At 35.7% G+C, this 20,618-nt stretch overlaps 3 protein-coding genes and 1 pseudogene across 3 annotated transcripts; 3 read left to right on the forward strand and 1 right to left on the reverse strand.

The window, feature by feature from the left end:
- Window positions 1–223: 223 nt before the first annotated feature.
- Window positions 224–4,376, reverse strand: LOC113763847 (vesicle transport protein GOT1-like). The gene is made up of 7 exons (XM_027307814.1): window positions 4,288–4,376; window positions 3,158–3,218; window positions 1,509–1,600; window positions 1,309–1,389; window positions 1,126–1,223; window positions 944–1,025; window positions 224–577 (listed from the first exon to the last, which is right to left on the reverse strand). The coding sequence occupies exons 2-7, from the start codon at window positions 3,186–3,188 to the stop codon at window positions 539–541; spliced, it is 423 nt and encodes a 140-aa protein (XP_027163615.1). The 5' UTR covers window positions 3,189–3,218; window positions 4,288–4,376; the 3' UTR covers window positions 224–538.
- LOC113759367 lies at window positions 4,281–6,808 on the forward strand (annotated as a pseudogene).
- An 833-nt stretch (window positions 6,809–7,641) lies between these two features.
- LOC113761073 (ras-related protein RABH1b) lies at window positions 7,642–12,605 on the forward strand. The gene is made up of 6 exons (XM_027303890.1): window positions 7,642–8,013; window positions 9,839–9,909; window positions 10,463–10,551; window positions 10,843–10,954; window positions 11,886–11,976; window positions 12,143–12,605. Exons 1-6 carry the CDS (start codon window positions 7,897–7,899, stop codon window positions 12,287–12,289), a joined length of 627 nt encoding a protein of 208 aa, XP_027159691.1. The 5' UTR covers window positions 7,642–7,896; the 3' UTR covers window positions 12,290–12,605.
- A 1,197-nt stretch (window positions 12,606–13,802) lies between these two features.
- On the forward strand, window positions 13,803–16,965 carry LOC113763596 (probable purine permease 11). Its single transcript, XM_027307447.1, has 2 exons — window positions 13,803–14,015; window positions 15,662–16,965. Exons 1-2 carry the CDS (start codon window positions 14,009–14,011, stop codon window positions 16,750–16,752), a joined length of 1,098 nt encoding a protein of 365 aa, XP_027163248.1. The 5' UTR covers window positions 13,803–14,008; the 3' UTR covers window positions 16,753–16,965.
- The last annotated feature ends 3,653 nt before the right edge of the window (window positions 16,966–20,618 follow it).

Consider the following 20,618-nt stretch of genomic DNA (forward strand, 5'->3'; position numbering starts at 1 on the left):
AAAATGTGTAAACGATAAGAAAATGATGCTGCTATTATTTGTAAAACCAGGACCTAAAAGCACTAATGCAGTGTAAGGATATGACAAAATTACTTGCCGTAACCCCCCCCCCCCCCCCCCCTCTCCATTTTAACCCTCTACGCATATCTGCAAAAATCAATCCCCTAAGCATTTCTACCCTATGAAACAATCACAATAAGTTGCCTGTTTTGTAATCAAAAAAGATTACAAGCCAGTTTTTATATCCATCCACAAAACCAGTATTTTCGCTCAAATACTGTACAGCAAGTTCTACCAGTTAACCGCTGCTGAAGCATGCAGACAAACCATGGTGAAATACAAAATCAGACAGCAAAGGCCCTAATCCAGGGAGGATTTTGACAGTTTTTTCTACATGTGAAAGCCAGTTTGTCAATCAGCCATGTCAACCACAATGCACTGGAAAGGACAAAGTTAGGAGGATGTTGAATTTTCAGCAGACGCAGCCCTATACAGCAACCAGTCAATTCAATGTTTATGATTCATTTGATTCGGATCTTCAAACAGGCACTCGTTTAGGTCTCCCACGTTCAAAGAACTGCAGATATTAAATAAAAAAAAGTGTCCTTAGCCCTCAGTCCAGGAAAATACGAGTGCAAGAGAACATACATTCTGAGAACCCGACTTCGTTTGTTCCTCTGATCTCAAAATTGACTTCAGATAGTATAACACTGTGAGAAAATTCAAACGCAAGAGTATGGCACCATAAAAATTTGGTCAAATGAACCTCACTCTTAGTCTATTAATGGCAAACTGATACATAGAAGATAATGCATGAAGATATAACTTTTCTGGCATATGAGGCACGTAATAAGCTTGGAAACACATTCATGGAAAAGCATATGCTTTGCAACCCGGTCTTACTGGGTTGAAACACAAACAATTTGTAAGTTGCTAAACATACCGATGTCACAAATGGTTGACTGAAGAACCAACCAACAATTGGTAACCTCTGCAGGAAAATAGCAAGGGTAGGCCAGAAACCACTGCAAATTAAGATTTTCAAATTATTAATTATTAATCAACTTCCCCAGCACCCAAACTAAAGATTGAGGTGAGCTAACATGCATCGTATATCACTGATACCTGAAGAGCACAAAAAAACCATAAGTCTCCACGATCATTCCAATCATAGGCCACCCAATCATAACAAAGAAGAAGCCAACACCAAATGAGATTGAACCCTGTTTGCATGTAGAGTATCAGTACTATGACCAGGAATACTAAGAACGAGATGGGGAGAGAATGAGAGAGGAAAAAGGATGTAACCTTGAAATTTTGGCTCTTTGTGAAAAATAATAGGGTGGATTTAACTCCAATGGTCAAGGTCAATCCTAACAAGAAGAGTATCTGAACATCAGAGAAAAGTGGCCACCATTAGAAAAGCTGCAGGTAGAGGTAGACAAACTGAAAAGTTCATAATGCAGTATCAACATGATAAAGAAGTTTGAAAGGGGAGATTTTCTTACATTTCCAATTGCAATAAGTCCCTTGTCAAAGAAGTACAATACTCCAACAGCAGTGAACACCACTCCAAACCCAGTCAATCCTATTCCAATTTCTGTTCCATTGGTGTAAACATAAGAAATATTGCAAAATAGGTTAAAAGTAATCAGTGACAGAAGAAAAGTAGCATGAAAACATAATCTGAGAAGAATTGCAAATTAAACTTTCTGCCCATCAAAAGTTATTCTTATTAATGCAAACTGATTACACTTCAATAATATGATCCAGATCAAAAATTTGTTCCAGAACCAACAAAAGGAAAGAGCTTTATCAGAATATAAACCAACAAAAGGAAAGAGCTTTATCAGAATATAAACCAACAAATGTACTGCAGTAGCATAAAGAAAATGCCAATAAACTCCTCCAGAGGCTTCAGAGTTTAAGTCATTAATTTTTAAAAGTCATGATTATCATTGGAAGATGGTAACAATCAATGTTATGAAAACCAACATAAAACCAATCTGCATTAACAGAATGTACAACCTTCATCAAATAATTCAGTTAGATATCTATGTTTATGATTCAAAATAAAAATGCCACATAACCAAGGAGCTCTTCCTCTAAATCCTGTATTTGCTATTAAGACAAATTCCCCAAACCATATATGTTATGTTTTCTAGTCAGTCTGCCACCTCTATCTTTGTCTCTGGGGTCTCTTCCCCCCACCCCCCCAACCCTCTTGATTAGCAAACAAGTTATATTGAATAGCTCACTAGCTCCATTAAAAGCCAAATGCAATATCAACAATCTGTCAATTAATGAATTGATTCACAGCTTGACAGCACAAAGTTTGAAATAAAACTTTAGTCTAGTTAGCACAAATAAGTGAAAGACTATAATCGCAGTTAGACAGTACATGCAAGGAATTAAATTATATTTCTAGTCAAACAGCATACACTTTGCTTTACCAAGTGTTTAAATATATATTCTGTTTTCAATATCCCAATCAATTATGAAGCTCCACCTATGGTGGCCTTTGTATCAACAAACTTGTAATATATCCAATTTCAGGTCATAATCTGATCCAAAACAAATAAAACTTGCATTTAAAGCATGCACCACATGTCTTTGAATAGTACGGTCAAGCTTGCTGCAAATTGAAACATTGCACTTGAAGTGACCCCCCTAAGGACAAGTCTTGCTTACATAAAGTATTTTGACATTCTTCAACAACAGTTTCGCTTCTTAGAGCCAGTTACTTACCAGTAAAAGAGTGAACTGGCAGTTGCTCACCAGAATGTACAATCTCAAGGAGAAAAGAAAAATATCTTCTCGCAAGAACAATGAGGCCATAAAGCAACTATATTTTGTCCCCTCAGAATATACAACTCACACAATATCTGAAAAAAGTTTAGTTTAGAGTAAAAATAAATAACTCTCTTTGTCCACCACAACCAAAATTTTAGGCATGGAATTAATTATGCCACACAGGAGAATGGTAATCCGATTACAATGAATGCAGGAATAACAGAAAACTCTCATACTGATGCTGTCCAAGAGCCAAAAATGATGAAGAACCACAATGTGAAAAAAAATACTTCAAACCAGTATCAAATCATAAAGCAATCACTATAACAAGATGGAAAGGAGATAGAATATTCTGTTGACTCACTTCTCAAATCACTTGTTTCAAATGACACCATCTTGCTAAGCAACCAACTTCTTCCTTCTGGCTGCAGAAACCACACAAAGTTTCAAGAAAAATAACAAAAGAAATAACAAATTACACAAAGGAATCCAATATATACAATTCTAATGAGCATGAGCTTGCAAATAGCTCTAGGTTATACAGTCCCTAAAGTCACCGCTTCAATCCCCATTCGGAATCAAAAACTGACCACCAATTAATCCATGCATTACGTGATAAGAATCAGGCAGACAATGACAATGCTTGTAATGGTAACCTATTAATCTGTTAATATACTCTTCAATTTTCTCATACTTTAATTTATAAAGAACGACAAAATTGCACTGATGTCGTCGGACATACTATATGAAGATACACGAGTACACGTAACCCCATAAAACCTCCTACAAGCTTTACAGAGTATAGATGACAAATTTCTATGTTTTCTCAATTATTTTGGGGATAAATTATTAGTTTTCTTTTTAATAAAATAAACAACAGAAATACAGCAACCAATTAGCAAGCAATTTAAGAGACTAAATTTATAGTTCCTGAAAATCAAACCGCTAGAATCAGCAGCCAATTAGTAAGCTGATTTAATAGCTAAAGATGTTTTTAAAAAATTGCAGAAACATTCAAGGACAACATAGTGCACTACCGTTGATTAACTCGCAAAAAATATATAAATAAAATATCAGCATCTAAAATAGTTATTCCGAGATATGTCATCACCTAGCTTCTCACACCAGATAGCCTTAGAATATACGAAACATAAAGGAGTATCCTGATAGTAATTGATCATTCTTATGTTCCAAAATTAATCATCGCAAAAGCCAGAAACACTAAATTAGAAAATCGGAACAAAAAAAATCACTTACTTTTCCGTCATTCCCTCGGAAAACAACCACAAATACCGTAAAAAGTAGTAATCAACAAAACGCAACGATTAACTAAGGTACATTGCACAAATAAATTCGATTCCGATAAAATTAGAGTTCATGAACCGATTACAGAAAGTGCGCGCTTGATTGTGTGAAAGCGTGGAATGGCGTGAGAAGCCGAGAACGATATAAGGGAGAGAGAGAGAGAGAGAAAGATATGAGTGGTAATGGTACCTGTTACTGGTAGCGTTCCAGAGAGAGAGAGAGAGAGGAGGGCGGAGGATGGCGAACTCTGTGTACTGCAGGAAGAAAATGGAAGGCGCGTTCTCCGTGTTTGGAGACTGGTACTGAATTTTCAGTTGCTTATATACGAAGGATCGGAAAATCAAATTTGTTTCATTTCTGTTTTTTTAAAACTTTTTCTTTTTTCTTTTACATTTTCTTTTTTTTATTTTGGTATTATGCGTTTGTTTGAAAGTTCCGAAAATTTACGCCGTGATTGAATAAACCGGTACCAAAAAATTAAGAAATCTGTTAGACATCTTAATGGCTTAGAATTTTGGTTTTCTTTGGTAATAAGAATTTTAGTGGCATAGTCAATTTGTTCTGTTTTCTGATGTCTATTATGGCTCAGACTGTAAATTGACTATCCGTTTGAATTGCTAGTTTTTAGTATTTTTATTAAAAAAAATATATTGTAACAATTTAATGTATGTTTTGATAAAAAGGTGATTATGAAAGCGTATTCACAAAAAATACAAAAAAAAATTTGTTCTGTTATTTTTAGTTATTTTTATTTTACATTAATTACTTATATATCTTTGTATGTTTTGTACTTGTACAGATATTGCTTCACTCAATCATTTGTCCAAAAAGCATTTTTATAAGATTTGTCCTTGTTTGATAATTTAATCTAACACTTAAAATTAATAAATTCAAATCTTAACATGTTTATATACGTTTGACAACAAATAATTGAACATCTAAATTAATTAAGTAATACTGAATTTTTTAGGCAAAATTTACTCCAAAAAAATAAGTAATAAGTTATTCATTTATCACTTAATGTAATATACACTCAAATATATCAGATCTAATACTTAATAATTTAATAAATTTAGACTTCAAATTTTAGAATTCAAATTTCAGTTTTAAGATTTCAACTTTATCACCCCCTTGGATTCCATAACCTATCAATTAGGAGTCAAACGTTTTATCAATTATGTTGTGCTTTGTTGTCACCTAAGCATTATTGTCTTCGAGTTATCGGCTTCTTTTATATTTGTAGTTATGAAGAGAAAATTTTCTTATGGTCTATAAAATGATAAATAATATGATCAAACAGTAAATCCATAAAGGCAAGACTTTAGATGTGTTAATGGCCTCGTTTATCATATTGAGAGTATATCATCACTTCAAGTCTCCGACTGATACAGCTCACATTTTAACAAATACACCAAATCAAATTTTGACTTATTTACTACAACTAATTTTCTATTTACATTTTTAGAAATAAATGTTGAAACAAGTTTTAAGCAATGTTGTGGTTTTGTGTGACAAGTAAGAAAGTGAACAAGCATAAATATAAGGGAAATTTTTCAAATTGGTCTCTAACATTTTTACAAAATTTTTTTTTAATGACTAACATTTAAAATCAGTCAAAATCATCCATAACATATAAATTATTATCCATTTTGATCATAATGCTCGTATTTGCTCATTTCTCCAACTAAAAATAGCACGCCTCTCTCACGTGAACATATTTTTAAGTACAAAATCGAAAAACATCCTTCATTTTTTATTGAAAGTAAAAACACCCCTTTTCAACATCATTTCCTAAAATTACAATCACAAAAAACCCTCCTAAAAGACCAACCAGCAAATCCAAAACTCAGCTGCAAACTGAGCTGCCGAAGGCCGAATTTGCTGTTGCTTTTGAAGATGCTACGCGAATCAGTACTGAAAGATTCAATTCCCCTGTTCCCTTTATTTGGAAGGTTAAACGGGCTCTGAATGTTGGATCAGAGAGGGAACTTAAGGAAGCTGTTGATCAAGTTCGGGAATTTGCCAAGCAGATCATCAAAGAAAATAAGGTAGAAGTGGAAGAAAAATCATCAATTGATTCAGTTGATTTCTTGTCACGATTCTTAAGCTCAGGCCACTCCGATGAAGATTCGTCATTGACATTGTTATTAGCTTTATCTTGGCAGGCCGAGACACAACCTCTGCCGCATTAACATGATTCTTCTGGTTAGTCTTTGGCAACCCAAATGTTCAGAAGAAAATCATAGAAGAAATAAAAAAAAAAAAGTTTGAATCTCCAGTATATGATGAAGTTAAGGACATGGTTTACACGCATGCTGCACTTTGCGAAACCATGAGACTCTACCCATTGGTTCCTACAGATACCAAAGAAGTAACAGAGGATGATGTATTGCCCGATGGGACAGTTGTTAGGAAGGGCACCAGTACTAGTGTGACTTATCATCCCTATGCAAATAGAGGAGGTGTGGGGTTCGGATTGGGCGGAATTCAGGCCAGAGAGGTGGTTGGAGAGGGATGGATTGAGCGGAAAGTGGAACTTTGTAGGTAAGGACTCGTACATCTCTCCTGTATTTCAGGCTGACCTAAGGATTTGTTTTAGAAAGGTGATGGCTTTCCTGCAGATGAAGAGGGTGGTTGCTAGTGTCCTACGGCGATTTATTTAAAGGTGGTGCCGGCAATAGAGAAAGGAGTGGAGCCGGTGTTCTTGTAGGGATTTAAGGTGCTGGTGTCTTTCGGTTTTGCCTTTAAAAATATGCTCACGTGATAGAGGCATGCTATTTTCAGTCGGAGAAATGAGCAAATACAAGTATTATGATCAAAATGGATCATAATTTATATATTAGTGACGATTCTGACCGATTTTAAATGCTAGGAATTTTAAAAAATTTTGTGAAAATATTAGGGATCAATTTGACAAATTTCCTTAAATATAAAATCGAAAGTTAAGCAATGAAATTCTAAGCTAAAGTTTTGCATCAAAACTACAAGATGTGAATTTAGTAAAACTAACTAGTTTTGTTATGTTTGATTTTTTTATAAGATAATGAATAAATAAAGTGACAAAAGTAATCTGATTAAGATTGAAATTTTAAAATTTAGAGGCCTTCTACCCTTCCCGTTTCATCAATCCTTTTTCATCGGGTGTCCACAAGGCATTTATTAACATATCTACATTCACCTGACATACCATCTAATATAAACATACTAACAATCATTATCCTCTCATACGTTTATATACTTTCTCTATTTAATCTTATTTATCATCTATCGTATTTATTTATTTTCTTTAATTAATTTTACAATTTTAAAAATATGACATTTGAAATATACGTTAACGGATATGGACGCCCGTTACACAAACTCTAAAATTTTACAAACTCATTATAACAAATTAGATCTTGAAGTTTCCTAGAAAACACATCAACCCCTGATATTAGTTAATAATTTTAATTTGATTAACGAGTTTGCTAGAAAAAAAAAAGGAAAATTGAAAGGAAAAATCCAGCACGTGAATGGTCGTCAAGTCATGTGGAACACCTTACCATTTGTTTCCGTTTAGCCCAAAAGCTTCCAAATTGAAAGATTTCTTTCTCCGTGCATTTTTTCCCCCAGTTTCTCCAATTCCTCTCTTCCCGAGTCCCCCTATTATCAAACCCCTACTACAACCTATAGCTTAGAATCCCGCCAGATTTCTCCGATCATTTTCCGGCGAGATCTCAAACTTCAGTCGTCGGAAAATTTTCGTCTGATCCGTTCTCTGTCTTCCGATTCGGTTAATTAATTTCATAGATCAGACTGATGGCTCCGGTTTCGGCTTTGGCTAAGTACAAGCTAGTTTTCCTAGGGGATCAATCCGTCGGCAAAACCAGTATTATCACTCGATTCATGTACGATAAGTTCGATAACACCTATCAGGTACTAATTATTTTCTCCCTAAATAACTGACTTATCATGTATATCAATTTTTTCTTTGGATCTGATTTAAGCAGTGCATTATATTTTGTCTTGGTTAAGGTTTTCTTTTACTTCAGGAATTGATGATTAAAGTGATGATCTCGTGTTTTATTAGCTTTATACGTGATCTGGTTTAGTTATATTATGTTTTTTTGTTAGATTATTAGAACTTTATCGGATCCGACTGCTAAAATTAATGCATGAATTGCCAAGTCTACTGGAATTTCGATAATCTTGTAGGTAGAAGTGGTCTTGAAGTAATATCATAATTTTGGTCGTACTTTCTTAGTCTTCAAAGCTGTTAGATGTGTGATTCAGGATTTCAATGGCAACAATCATTACTACGATATGAATTGGCACTCTGTTACACTCTTTGGATTTTTTTGAGGAGGCCTGATGAGATAGTCTAACAAGCACTTGAGCAGTTATGCTTGAATTGAAGATTTGCACAATTGCAGTTACACTGGTTGTATTAGATTAATTATTTATGCTGACTTTACTTTATCAGGTTTGGGGCTGCTATGGAATAGTTTTTGACATAGATACAACATATCCATTCTTTGCCTGCTTGTGTCAAACATTTCAGTTTTCGGCTATCTGTCTATTGTGAGACTGCATGGAGTCAGGCTTGTACGAGTTTGTGAACACCATGCATTGTCTTCTTATTATTGCAGTTGATTTTCTTTTTATTCATCATCTGCACGTTGTGATAACCTTTGTTCTTATTAGACTCTTCATTACTATTTTCGGCAGTGCTTCCCTGGTTCCTTTTTGCCCTTCTGTTTTGTGGTGCCATTTTCTTGCTGTACAATATTTGGACTGCACATTCTGACTGGTGCTGTCAACCTTGTTTATAGGTTTCATTCATTTCTTATCATTTTTATTTTGCTCCTTTTTTTCAAACTCATGGGGTTGTAAAAGCATTTTTGTGCTTTTCTGATGTAAGTTGATGTAAAGCTAGGAATTAGGAGATCACCTAACATCTGAAGCCATGGCATACCTTTTGTTACCAAGAATTTTACGTGGAGCTAGGAATGTGGGACCAAGTATGAATTGAAAAGCATGTTACATCCAAAATACAGAATGCTAATTTGTGTACACCTTTATCAAGATAGACTCTCAACAAGTCTTGGCTACTTGAGATTGTAAATTTTGGTGGCTTGTATTTGCATGTCATAGCAAGTTCCATCACTTAAACTCTTAAAAAATAGTATAGCAACTCAATGTTTCGTAGGTTGAGTAGATAAAAGAAAAGAGCAACAAAAGTCCACAGACCGCCTAATTGCACACTAAGGGCAGAGACATTCTCTGCAGTGGCGTAGTTTGAGCTCTCACCCCAGGCCCCCCGGGGGGGGGGTCGTTTGTGGGCGGGAAATAACCTCCTACGGTTGTAGGACTTTCTAAAATAACTTTGGTATAGTTTATTCTTGTGAACCTTCCTCTTTATCTTTTGCTTTGTTTTCGGCAAGTCTTTGTATCCATGTAGCCCTTCAGAAAGTGTTCCCTTACCTTGAACTAAGTTGTGAAGACAGTAACTTTTAGATATTCAATACTTTTATTGCTTTGTTATTTTGATATTTACCTACTCGCAAGTTTTCTTTTGAAAGCATTTTTTGGTTGCCATTGTATTGAGCTCATGAAGAAGTTATAGAAATGCCTTTTTAATCACAATCTGAAGTCTGCTATTTCTGCTTAAAATAGAAGTCTTCATTCTGTTTCACATTCTTTCCTCCAAACCTGAAATTTCTAAAATGGGTTCTTATTTGTATCTTAAATATCTATTCAGGCTACAATTGGCATTGATTTTCTGTCTAAGACAATGTATCTTGAAGATCGAACTGTTCGACTGCAGCTCTGGTAAGTGGTTTTAACTGAGAGAAGGGGGAAAAACCCTGCACATGTGTGCAATTGTATGAAATTAGTATGGTTCTGTTGCTTTGTCATTCTTGCTCTGCTAATGTAATAAATTCCTGGTAATAATTGTTCACGTACTAAGGAAGGGTGGTGAAGCTTTGAGATAACACTTTTCATCTTAGTTTCATACTAATTTTCATGATTTGCATGTCAAATTTTGGTTGGTGCGTAGAGTGGTTGTCTGCAATTTCTGGATTGTGCTAAGGATATTGGAAAAATTTCATTGTCAACTCAAAAAGGGTCAGCAATTTTGGTGCAAGCTTGTGTGCGTGTGTGTGTTTGGGGGGGGGGGGGGGGAATTGTTCCATAGTTGTAATTTTAATGTTATACTGCATAGTAATTAAATACAATTTGAAACTCACTTGCTTAAGGTTAGAGAAATTCATTTTGAGCTATGTGCTGTTTGAAAGTAAGACTAGTGGAATGACTTTTTTATTTCCCCAACATTTACTGAATTGCTAATTGAAGGGTTATCTCTTCTTGTATGTTTGTGTAGGGATACTGCTGGACAAGAGAGATTTAGGAGTCTCATTCCAAGCTATATTAGGGACTCTTCAGTTGCTGTGATTGTGTTTGATGTTGCAAGTATGCCTTTTCTTTTGTTTTACTTTTTAGCTGTCTGAGCTTAATACATTGCTGTGTGTTAGATTTTAGCACAGAAGGGTTGATTATAGAGATTTGGAGCTCCTTTTTCTTTATTGGTAGCCTGATGTCAAATCAAATATTATGGGAAAATAATTTTACCAAGCACATGGGTTATTCATTCACTTTACTTTTAATCCAAACCGCCTATGTCAAATTGTTTTTGGCAGATATGTATACTGTTGTTGCATTGTGTCATGTTATCTAACTGTTTTGGCTGTTTTGGGGGTTTAGGCAGACAGTCCTTCCTGAACACTTCAAAGTGGATTGAGGAGGTTCGCACTGAGAGAGGCAGTGATGTCATCATTGTCCTTGTTGGAAATAAAACTGACCTTGTGGATAAGAGGTAAGTATCATTTCAAAATCTTTACCTTATCCCCTCTCTCTCTCTCTCTCTTAAGTTATGGACAAAACAATGGTCCAATTGTGGAATTTTTTTGAGAATCTGCCATGGAAGTTTAATTTGGAGCGGCTTGACCTTCCCACTAGAATGAGCAAATTTTAAGTGGTTTCTGGCATAAGCATGGTGAATTAATTTAGTCCCATTGTGGTGTATCTAATTACAATTGCTGCATTTAGGATTTGAAGAGTTCATTATCATTGTCTGATTGCTAAGCAGTCATCAGACATGTAAACATGAGAGCTCAGTTTTGCATTATCTCGTGTAATTTGTACCAAACACTTGGCCATGGATAAGCTATTAATTGAACCGTCTGTCATTCTGTTACAAGAATGATACAAGGAGCAGCTTCACTTGACACCAAGAGTTGTGTCTGATGAGCGCAATCTTTATTTATTCAATCGGTTGCAGGGAACTAAAACATTCTTGCATTCTCGCTTCTTCTGATTTGGATCTCAGGCAATGGATTAAGTAATATGATGAGTGATGATTGATTGTTGTGAAGTTTGTGTCTAGCTATGAAATGTTTGAGAGAGCGGAAACTTTGATTCCAACTTAAGTTTGATAGTGATAGCAAGTGATGATATTGCCAAAAACAAGAGAGGGATGAATGATATTATGGTTACGGGTGTAAGAATAGTGTGATAGATCTGTGCTTATGTATCTTATAGGAATCCTCCAAAAAGGAAGCATGGTGTTGCTTTTCAGTATAATCACAGTTACATATTAATGACTCAACAAGCTTCCAACTTCCACAGTACTTGTGTTAAATTGTTATATTTCTAAACACTACCTAATATTGTAGAATGTTCTTTTAGAATTTTGTTTTAACCTTTCCCTCTTCTCATGCCTTGTCCTGTTTTTGTGTATGTATCAGGCAAGTTTCAATAGAGGAAGGAGAAGCCAAAGCCCGGGACCTCAATGTTATGTTTATTGAAACCAGTGCCAAGGCTGGTTTCAATATAAAGGTAAGTGCAGAAATGATCTATGGCTTGTGTCAAAGAGTGGAATGCTTTTGTACTTCCTTCTTTTTTTTTTTTTCTTTTCTCGATGGCTTCTTAGGATGAAAGCTGATCTAGTGTATTTTTGGGCATTTTGTCAATGTTAAATTTATTTATGTCATTTGATTTGCAGGCGCTATTTAGAAAAATTGCTGCAGCCTTACCTGGAATGGAGACCCTTTCTTCTGCAAAGCAAGAAGACATGGTTGATGTCAATCTCAAGTCTAGCAACACAAATGCATCTCAGGCCCAACAGCAGTCCGGAGGGTGTGCCTGTTGATGATATTGATTAAAGATAACATCTACTTATCTTCCTCTATATTTTCTTTGAACCCGTGAAGTCTGTAAATTTTTCCCATGTCTTCCAGAGAATTTTACATTTTTTTTTGTGTGGTGGATCATAAGGGAAGTTGAACTCAAACATCAGGTACTCGTCGTTCTAGTTAACTAGTCTATAGTATCTGTAATTTTTCATCTGTATGATTAATGTCGATTTGTAGTCTTGTATTCAGATTTTGGCCCGTTGCTGCCAAATTTTGGTTTTGAATAGGTATGGGTTTTCATTTTAATGGAACTTTGTAATTTGATTTCTTGTTGAGATTATGTCAAAAGAGTTAGTATTGGGCACACACTGTTAGAGGAGTACACCAGCAGGATCCAACTTTTCTTGTTCTTCTTCATTCGTCCACATTTTGGGAGAGAGTCCACATATTGGGGGAGAATGGTGGTTTCACAGCACCTACCTCCTACTCTCCTTAGAGATATCTAGTCAATCCTGTGGGCGGAATTGTGAATATTTCCTGCTCGATATCACTGACTTAAAGATTATGAGAATCCGGTGCGGGAAGTTCTATTGCATGTTTGCTCGTGCAATCCAATCGGTGAGGTTTCGGTGCATGCTCGCATGGTAACGGTGTGTAAACTTACAGCTATTGATCTAACGATTTCAGGCTTTTGACTGCTCAACGCATTTTAATTAAACTTGACAGAATAAACTTTGAGTAAGCTTACTAAATCTTAAATGAAATTTGAGTGCCATTTTTCTGATTTGCAAATACTGCAGTATTGCATATATAATTAATTGTAAGCGAGTATCATCCAGTAGAATGTGCAAAGCAATTTAGTACTACTTTCATCTACTTTGATAGTCCTGTTTTTCTTTTTTATCTATTCCAAATTGTAGTCCACTTTCTAATTGAAGAATATAATTATTTTTTAATTTCTTTAAAATACATTTATTTAATGTAAGTTGTTATTACTATAAACTACCTTATTTAATATAGATTGTTAGTATTGAATATAACATACCTCATTTAATGCATTTAGATTTTTTAAAACATATTGATATATGAAAAGATAACTTTATTTAATGTAAGGATATTTTTAAAAAATAATAATTTAAATTTATTTTTTTAACAAAGTTAACTACTTTTTTTTTTTTAAATGTGTGAAAAAAAAATTAGCACGGTCAAAATTGGGCAGTATAAAATAAAAATTGCAGGCTGTCGATTCTAATCAAGATGGATATTGGCAGTTCCAAAACTGATTCGCACTCTCCATCATTCGATTCTAAGCACCAGGAGGGATGAAAAGCCGGAAGGATTTTGACACCTTTGTCAGGTAGTGATTGCCATTTCAATGATTCATCACTCATTCAGGAAATTTCAGTCAAACCATTAACCTGTTGGGACTTGGGGGTCCCCGGGAGGCCGGGAGGGAGCTAGCCCCGGTTTTATTGCAAGAGCAGTGTAGTAATTTCGGCTCGTGCGAACGAGATTAGCGATAGAAACAAAACCACGTGTGGGAGACGAATCTATCGGTTATTCGTCAAACCGTCTTCTCCTAAAATCTCTGAGCGTATTCGTCAGACCTACGCACTTGCATACTTGCATCTCGCTCGCTTGTGGCGGCTTAAATTTTTTTTTTTTCTCCCTCTGGAGATTTCGGCGCCTTTCCTGGTATTTCACTCTCAAGTTTGTCTGTGAATTTCCTTGCCACCATGCCAGGTCCCTCTCTTCTCTGTCATACGTGCTTCTCTGTCATACATGCTCCTTTAATTGTGTTCCTACTTTGTATTTCTTTCTTTTGTTCTTTTTTTTTGGTAAAAACAGCGGGAAAGGGGATGGATGACAATGGGCTTGTTCGAACGAAGACGTTTAATTAGTAGGCGGCGTTGTATCCGCTCATCAGTGGGGTAGCTTTAGATTGAACATATGATCCTCCTTCTTTACATTCTATGGACACCAAAAATTCTTTTTTTTTTTAATTTTGTATGTGTTCTGGTACGATGTTGCAATCTTGATTTTTCTTGTGTTTTACATTGGTTTTGTTTTCTTCCATGAAATTTGTCAGGATAAAGTATTGATCTTGATGGGAAATTTGTCAGGATAAAGAAAAAGTATTGATTTTGATGGAATATAACGAGGGTCTTGTGCCTCAACAAATCTTACTGGTTGATAAATTTTTTGTTGTTGAAATTGGATGAGTTCGTGAGGATTACTTTAAGCAAATAATGGAGAAATCAATAAATTGAATGAGCTTGCGTGATTCTTCACACACTTAAAACACTAATTTGGAGTTTCTGCATGAATACATGGCTAATTGCTGAGCTGTTAGCTGAAAGAGTCTATCCAAGCGAAAAATATGAAGGAAAGATAAGTTGGCTGCTGGCAGAAAGAATTTTATAGGTGTCTGGGAACTACCTTTTACTTGACAGGAGTTCCGTTCTGGCCTTTTGTTTAAGATTCATTGGGAAATTTGCAAGATTATTATGGGCCACTTTTGTTGTTGAGTTGATCATGTGCAATATATTGTTTATCAAGATTACTGGTAGGGGACAAAAAGTATTGGTGCATATTGGCTCTTGGATGTATAGCAGATTTGTTAGCTAACTTGTGGATGAACTCTAATATAGGTTATGAGGGTAATCTACTTTTTCAACAAAGTGTATTATCCTAGCAAATGATGAAGTCACTTTATTAAAGGGAGCAAGCTAAAAGTATAAATAGGCTAGTCAGGTTGATTCAGCAGGTTTAGAGTATTATTCCATATTCACAGACGTGGATGTCCTCTCAACTTACTTAAATAGGACAAAGAATAAGAAATTGAAGAAGTTCATCTTCTGTAGCCGCTGAAAACATGTGGAAAAGGCAGAGAATTACAAAAGTGTTAAATAAATAAACAAGATTGGCAAGTAAATATCTGAATTCATTTCCAATTGTTACATACTCTCAGTTTTGCAACTAGCAGAACTTGTTGCCACCTCTTCGAGGGGATGAATATTTCGGGTTTATAAGCACTTTTTTCTCCTGTTTTTCCTCATCTGGATCAGTTTCCACTTTTCATCTAAAACTTTGCCTATGTTTTGTGTCATTTTCTCATATGTTGTGCAACATTGAAATTGGCAAAGGAAGAGACCCCAAATGCTTTAAGAAATTGTGTACATTCAATTTATCCTGATGAAAGAATTCACTGTAAAATAAAATTAGCAGTAGCTTGAATGCTTGATATAGCTACAATTTCACAATGGTTCACTGGAGATTGGTCACGTTACCTGCATTTTCCCCCCTTAGTCATTTAATAGCAATGGTTTTATTTATATGTTGATGGCAAAATCTGATATGAAAATGTTTTGGCATGTTGTTGTTCACAGTCAATGAGGAACCAATATTGATAAAGGACAGTACTTTGATTGATACGCTGCCATTTTTCCGACTCAAGCGCTGGCAGTGGTGGCTTTTGGTTGCCCTTAACATAGTGTTTCTTCTCGTTGGTCAAGCTGCATCTGTCCTTCTGGGAAGATTTTATTATGACAAGGGTGGAAATAGTACATGGCTGGCCACACTCCTCCAAACAGCTGGTTTCCCGATTCTTTTTATCCCTTACATATTCATTGGCTCCTCGTGGACACCTTCGAATTCAGCCAATCCTTCTCTTATTAGAGTTTGTTTGATCTACTTTGTCCTGGGGGCAATGACAGCTGGGGATAATATGCTCTACTCAGTTGGACTTTTGTACCTCTCTGCCTCTACTTATTCCCTTATTTGTGCTTTGCAGCTGGCTTTCAATGCTGTATTCTCTTTCTTTATCAATCGCCAAAAATTCACCATTATGATTCTTAATTCTGTGATTGTCCTCACGTTATCTGCTTCTCTCCTTGCTGTTAATGGTGACTCTAATGAACCTTCAGGAGTCTCAAAAGGGAAATATCTCATTGGATTCTTAGCTACACTGGCAGCATCTGTTCTGTATTCACTCTTACTTTCTCTTATGCAACTATCGTTCCAGAAAGTCCTAAAGAAGGAAACTTTTTCTGTGGTGCTTGAAATGCAGATTTATACATCTCTGGTGGCCACTTGCATCTCCATTATTGGTCTTTTTGCTAGTGGGGATTGGTCAACATTGCAAGGTGAAATGAACACTTACAGCACAGGAAAACTTTCCTATGTTATGACTTTGGTATGGACAGCAATTTGTTGGCAAATTTGTGCTGTTGGTGTGATAGGTCTGATATTTTTGGTGTCATCTTTGTTCTCTAATGTTATCAGTACTCTTTCTTTGGCAATCACTCCTATTGCTGCACTCATAGTCTTCCATGACAAGATGAACGGTGTTAAGATAATAGCCATGCTTATGGCACTTTGGGGTTTTGCCTCTTATATTTATCAGAATTACATTGATGACATTAAGACGAGGAAGACCCACACCAATGCTGAAAGGACTACTAATGACTCGTTGTGCTGATAATTTGGAACGGGTGGGATGGAGTTGTGAAGATCGCCTGGAATTTTTGTTTAGAAAGGGTTCATCTTATGCCTGAGACGTTTTCTTAGCGTTGTAGGTTATAATTTTGTTTTCTAAACTTTACCTTAGCTGAGTGAATTTTTTTTTCATATCACTTGGTAACTGATTGACACGTTACGCAATTCAATTGGATTAGAGTTAAAAGTTTTTTCAGAATCTGTTTGAGGAAGAACGTTCTTTCTGCAGACTTGCAATTTCCAGGAAAAATCATCTATCTAAGTGGGGGATTTAACTTGTTAGGAGCATTTAGCTAGCTCACAAACATGTTATATTTCAGTCAAAAATGCTGTTAAATTTCTGTGAGATGAGACGGAAGGAGAAAGAGATATTATTTGCTGGCTGCAAGTTAGCAGTGGCTTCCTCTAGGGAGGGTGCCTGGAGTTGAGGTTTAAAAGGTTTTATCTGAAAGCATGCATTTGAATTTGATTCATGGTGGAGGAGGCTGAGAGAAGCTATGTACTTAATGATGTAATGGAGTTGAAATGACGCAATTTGTAGCGGAGGCTAGGATCAGTTTTGATAGTCTTACAGGGCTGTAATGGAAGAAGGAAATTAGACTGAAGTTTCTGAATGATATTTTGTGCGGGCAGTAAGAGCCTATGGGAAAAATCTGAGACTTGTATACAACTGCTCTTGGATAGTTGGGTTTTGCAACCTAAGATAGCAGCAAACAAGTTGGAATTTTGTGCTTGGTGATGCCCTTTAGTGATAGGAATTGGATGGCGCAATCTGTAGTTTGTTGCTTAAGTACAGCACGGGTTGCAGAAAGAGGGATGTTTGGAAATGGTGGAATGTCTAGTGCCAAGCCATTTTGCTACAATCTGCTGGACAGAGTTGTTGAAGCTCGACACAGTCAAATTGATCTGTGTGGTTAGGCATGCTGTCCTCATTTCTGAAAGTTGAGAACCTCAGTTCAGGTTTCCGGTGTTGCATGCATTAGGGGTAATTAGTAGTGTATGATAATAAACTGACAATTCTTGATGGTCTGCGCAAACAATTACTGTTAACAAGTAATTTATGTTTACGTGATTATATACACCTCAAAAAAAAAAAAAGTGAATAAATTCGAGCAGAAAGTAGTTAGTACTTTTTTTTAAGTATAGTGCTAGTTTACATACATTAAATTGAGTGTGTTTTTCTACACCCTTTGACTTTATCATTCTACATTTCAACTGACAGAGAAAGCCCTGCTCTCATGTTAGTTCATTATGAACTGTTGCTGCTGATTTGGGTAAGGTTTTGCAATCCAAGGGGTAGTGTCAGGTGTTGCTTTGGCCTTCATTAGTTTCTAGAATTAGAGAGACATGTTTGGGAGGTAAAAGAGTTGGAAGGTCAGCATCCAGGGCTTCTTTCTGCCTGTTGTTGAGGGATTTGATTGACATGGAAGAGCATTTGACAACTTGGAAAATCCACATCGAAAACTACAGCTTGTCTGACTCTTTTCTGCTTGGTTGCAACGACAAAATCATGGATGCACTTTGCAGGAAAACCGCAATAAAATGATCAGTTATGTGTGCTGCTTTGGGTTTTGCCAAGCTCCTTTTTCTAGGTGGAGAGGAACGGTCAGGTTCACACCACCCAAAAAACCAGAGATGAAAAGGTGAGAAAGAAGAAAAAGATGCGGCTTGTATGCAAAATTGTTAAAAGGGTAGTGGGCTATTTTTACTTGTTAGTACTAACTTTTAGTTCCACTAACCTTGAACCTATCCTTCTAGAACTAGTTTGGTAAGAAGGAAAATGACAATGTGCACGAACGTTGGCAATTTGATGGTGCTTGAAACTTTTGTCACCTCGATCCATCAACTACTTAAACATGAATTGTGGTAAAGAAGAACTTACACTTAAGGCATTGAATTTAGAGGTTTGAGTAGGATTATTTGGCCTGTAATGTTTGTGCAGCTAAACCAGGAATAATGAGAGATTCTTAAACCACAAGAATATTTAACCTCCACCACGACATTATTGTCTTTTGCAAAAAAAAATTCCCCCCCCCCCCCCCCGAGTCATCGCTTGGTTGGTGCATGAAATTATTACTAACACATTCCTCCGAGACAGAATATTAAAATTTTTTTTTGCTATAATTAATTAGTTTCAAATGTTAAATTTTTTTTTTTTGTTGCAAGATTGAAACTAATTTAGTTTCTGTATTCAAATGATAAGTCGAGTCTAATTTAAGTTTTAAGAGTATCCTTCAGACTCCTCGTTAGAAAAACCTGAAAAAGAAAATAGTTGTTAGAATTTGAACCCAATGTCTTGTACCATATGTGTCTTCGATTACTTAAATGGAATAATTTTGTCAACACGTTTCTTGAACGCAAGTTTACTTGTGAAAGAGAAACCAGCTTCAATAATATATTGCCGCCTCGCCTCACCTACTTACCGGCAAATTTGAGTCGATCACTTCATCTAATGGCATTTCTTATTGCTTCTATTTTGTTCCCTTGTGGAAACCAGCTTCAATCATGACCAGTTCTGTTCATCTTTAGAAAAATGATCAATACTGACAAAACACGCACCATTATATGAGTAATCACAGATCTTCGTTATTCGACGTATCCAAGTAATTGTCTTTTACAAATGATTGTTTCGTAAGAAATTTTAGCTTTCATCTCTGAATTTGAAGCTAAAATTATTAAATGTCAAAGAAAGAATCTTTGGAATCCTTTCTCTTTTTTTTTCCCCCCTCGATTCTCTCCCTCATTTGTTCATGAATTTACTACCTAAATGAAAGAGATCATGAATAATTTGGGTGTTGTCAAAGACAACAATTGAAAGCCGAACCATACCATACCGGTGACTTTGCCACTTAACCTAACTTTTGTTTGCTTGAAAATGTTTCCTAGCAAAGAAATTAACAGAGAATCAAAATGGCAATCGTTCTTGAGCCTAAACAACCTGATAGCGTGGTCAGAGGAGGATTTTTAAAGTTCTTCTCGCAGTTAAGTTCAGAATTCGTATTCTGGACTGACAATTGAAGGTAAAAAGGATGTGAAAAAGAGCGGGAAGTAGTCGGAAAAAAAAAACCGACCATATAGTATTAATTATTTTCCATCTAATAAGTGACTTGATGCTTACATAATGTGAATGTAGATTGGATATTTTTCTTGGATCCAATATTAGAGCAATAATGAATTAATACAGAAAAGAAGAGCATCCAACTTTTTTTTGGACATATAACATACATACATGTTATAACATGTAACATATAACATGTTTTTTGGACATACATACACACATAATTTGCTTCTCTTTTTTTTGGGGGGGGGGGGGGGGGGGCAAAAAAGCTCCATGTGTCTTAAATTAAAATTTATAGTATGAGCCGATTTCATATCATGCTAGTAAAGATCCGATCTAGGAGAAAATGACTCCTTTGCTCATAGAAAATTTATTGCAATACAAAGACGGGAATATAGAAAATGACTGTTTCAACTGGAAATTAATAGTCGGCAACGGCCATGGTTCATCCATTCGGCCGAAATGGTGGAATTAGCCCCTCATGCATGACATTCCAACAAAGAATCCTTCAATTTTGTTTTCAACCATTATTTATTTGTGGTTTTCTTTGGTACACATTGCACAATCCAACGCAATAAAATGAATGGACTGAATGCCAATAAATTAATGCAACTTGAAAAATTTTCCCCCTAGATAAATTCACAATCATAGTAAAAGAAGAAACTTCATAAGGTTATGTTTGGATAGTAGTTTTCTAACAGAAATTTTTTATATTTGTTCTGAACACATTTTTCAATCACCTTTTTACCCTCATATACATTGATTTGGTCACAACCACTTAATTTAATTTT

Source organism: Coffea eugenioides, chromosome 2 (assembly GCF_003713205.1).
Source record: "Coffea eugenioides isolate CCC68of chromosome 2, Ceug_1.0, whole genome shotgun sequence".
NCBI lineage: Eukaryota > Viridiplantae > Streptophyta > Magnoliopsida > Gentianales > Rubiaceae > Coffea > Coffea eugenioides.

Bases quoted from the DNA above. Each gene is read 5' to 3' on its own strand.
- LOC113763847 (XM_027307814.1), bottom strand. From the start codon at position 3,188: ATGGTGTCATTTGAAACAAGTGATTTGAGAA. The intron at 1,224-1,308 runs GTTACATCCTTT...ACATGCAAACAG, and splicing joins CAAAGAGCCAAAATTTCAAG to GGTTCAATCTCATTTGGTGT. The intron at 578-943 runs GTATGTTTAGCA...TAATATCTGCAG, and splicing joins GTCAACCATTTGTGACATCG to TTCTTTGAACGTGGGAGACC.
- LOC113761073 (XM_027303890.1), top strand. From the start codon at position 7,897: ATGGCTCCGGTTTCGGCTTTGGCTAAGTACAAGCTAGTTTTCCTAGGG. The intron at 9,910-10,462 runs GTAAGTGGTTTT...ATGTTTGTGTAG, and splicing joins ACTGTTCGACTGCAGCTCTG to GGATACTGCTGGACAAGAGA. The intron at 11,977-12,142 runs GTAAGTGCAGAA...TTTGATTTGCAG, and splicing joins AGGCTGGTTTCAATATAAAG to GCGCTATTTAGAAAAATTGC.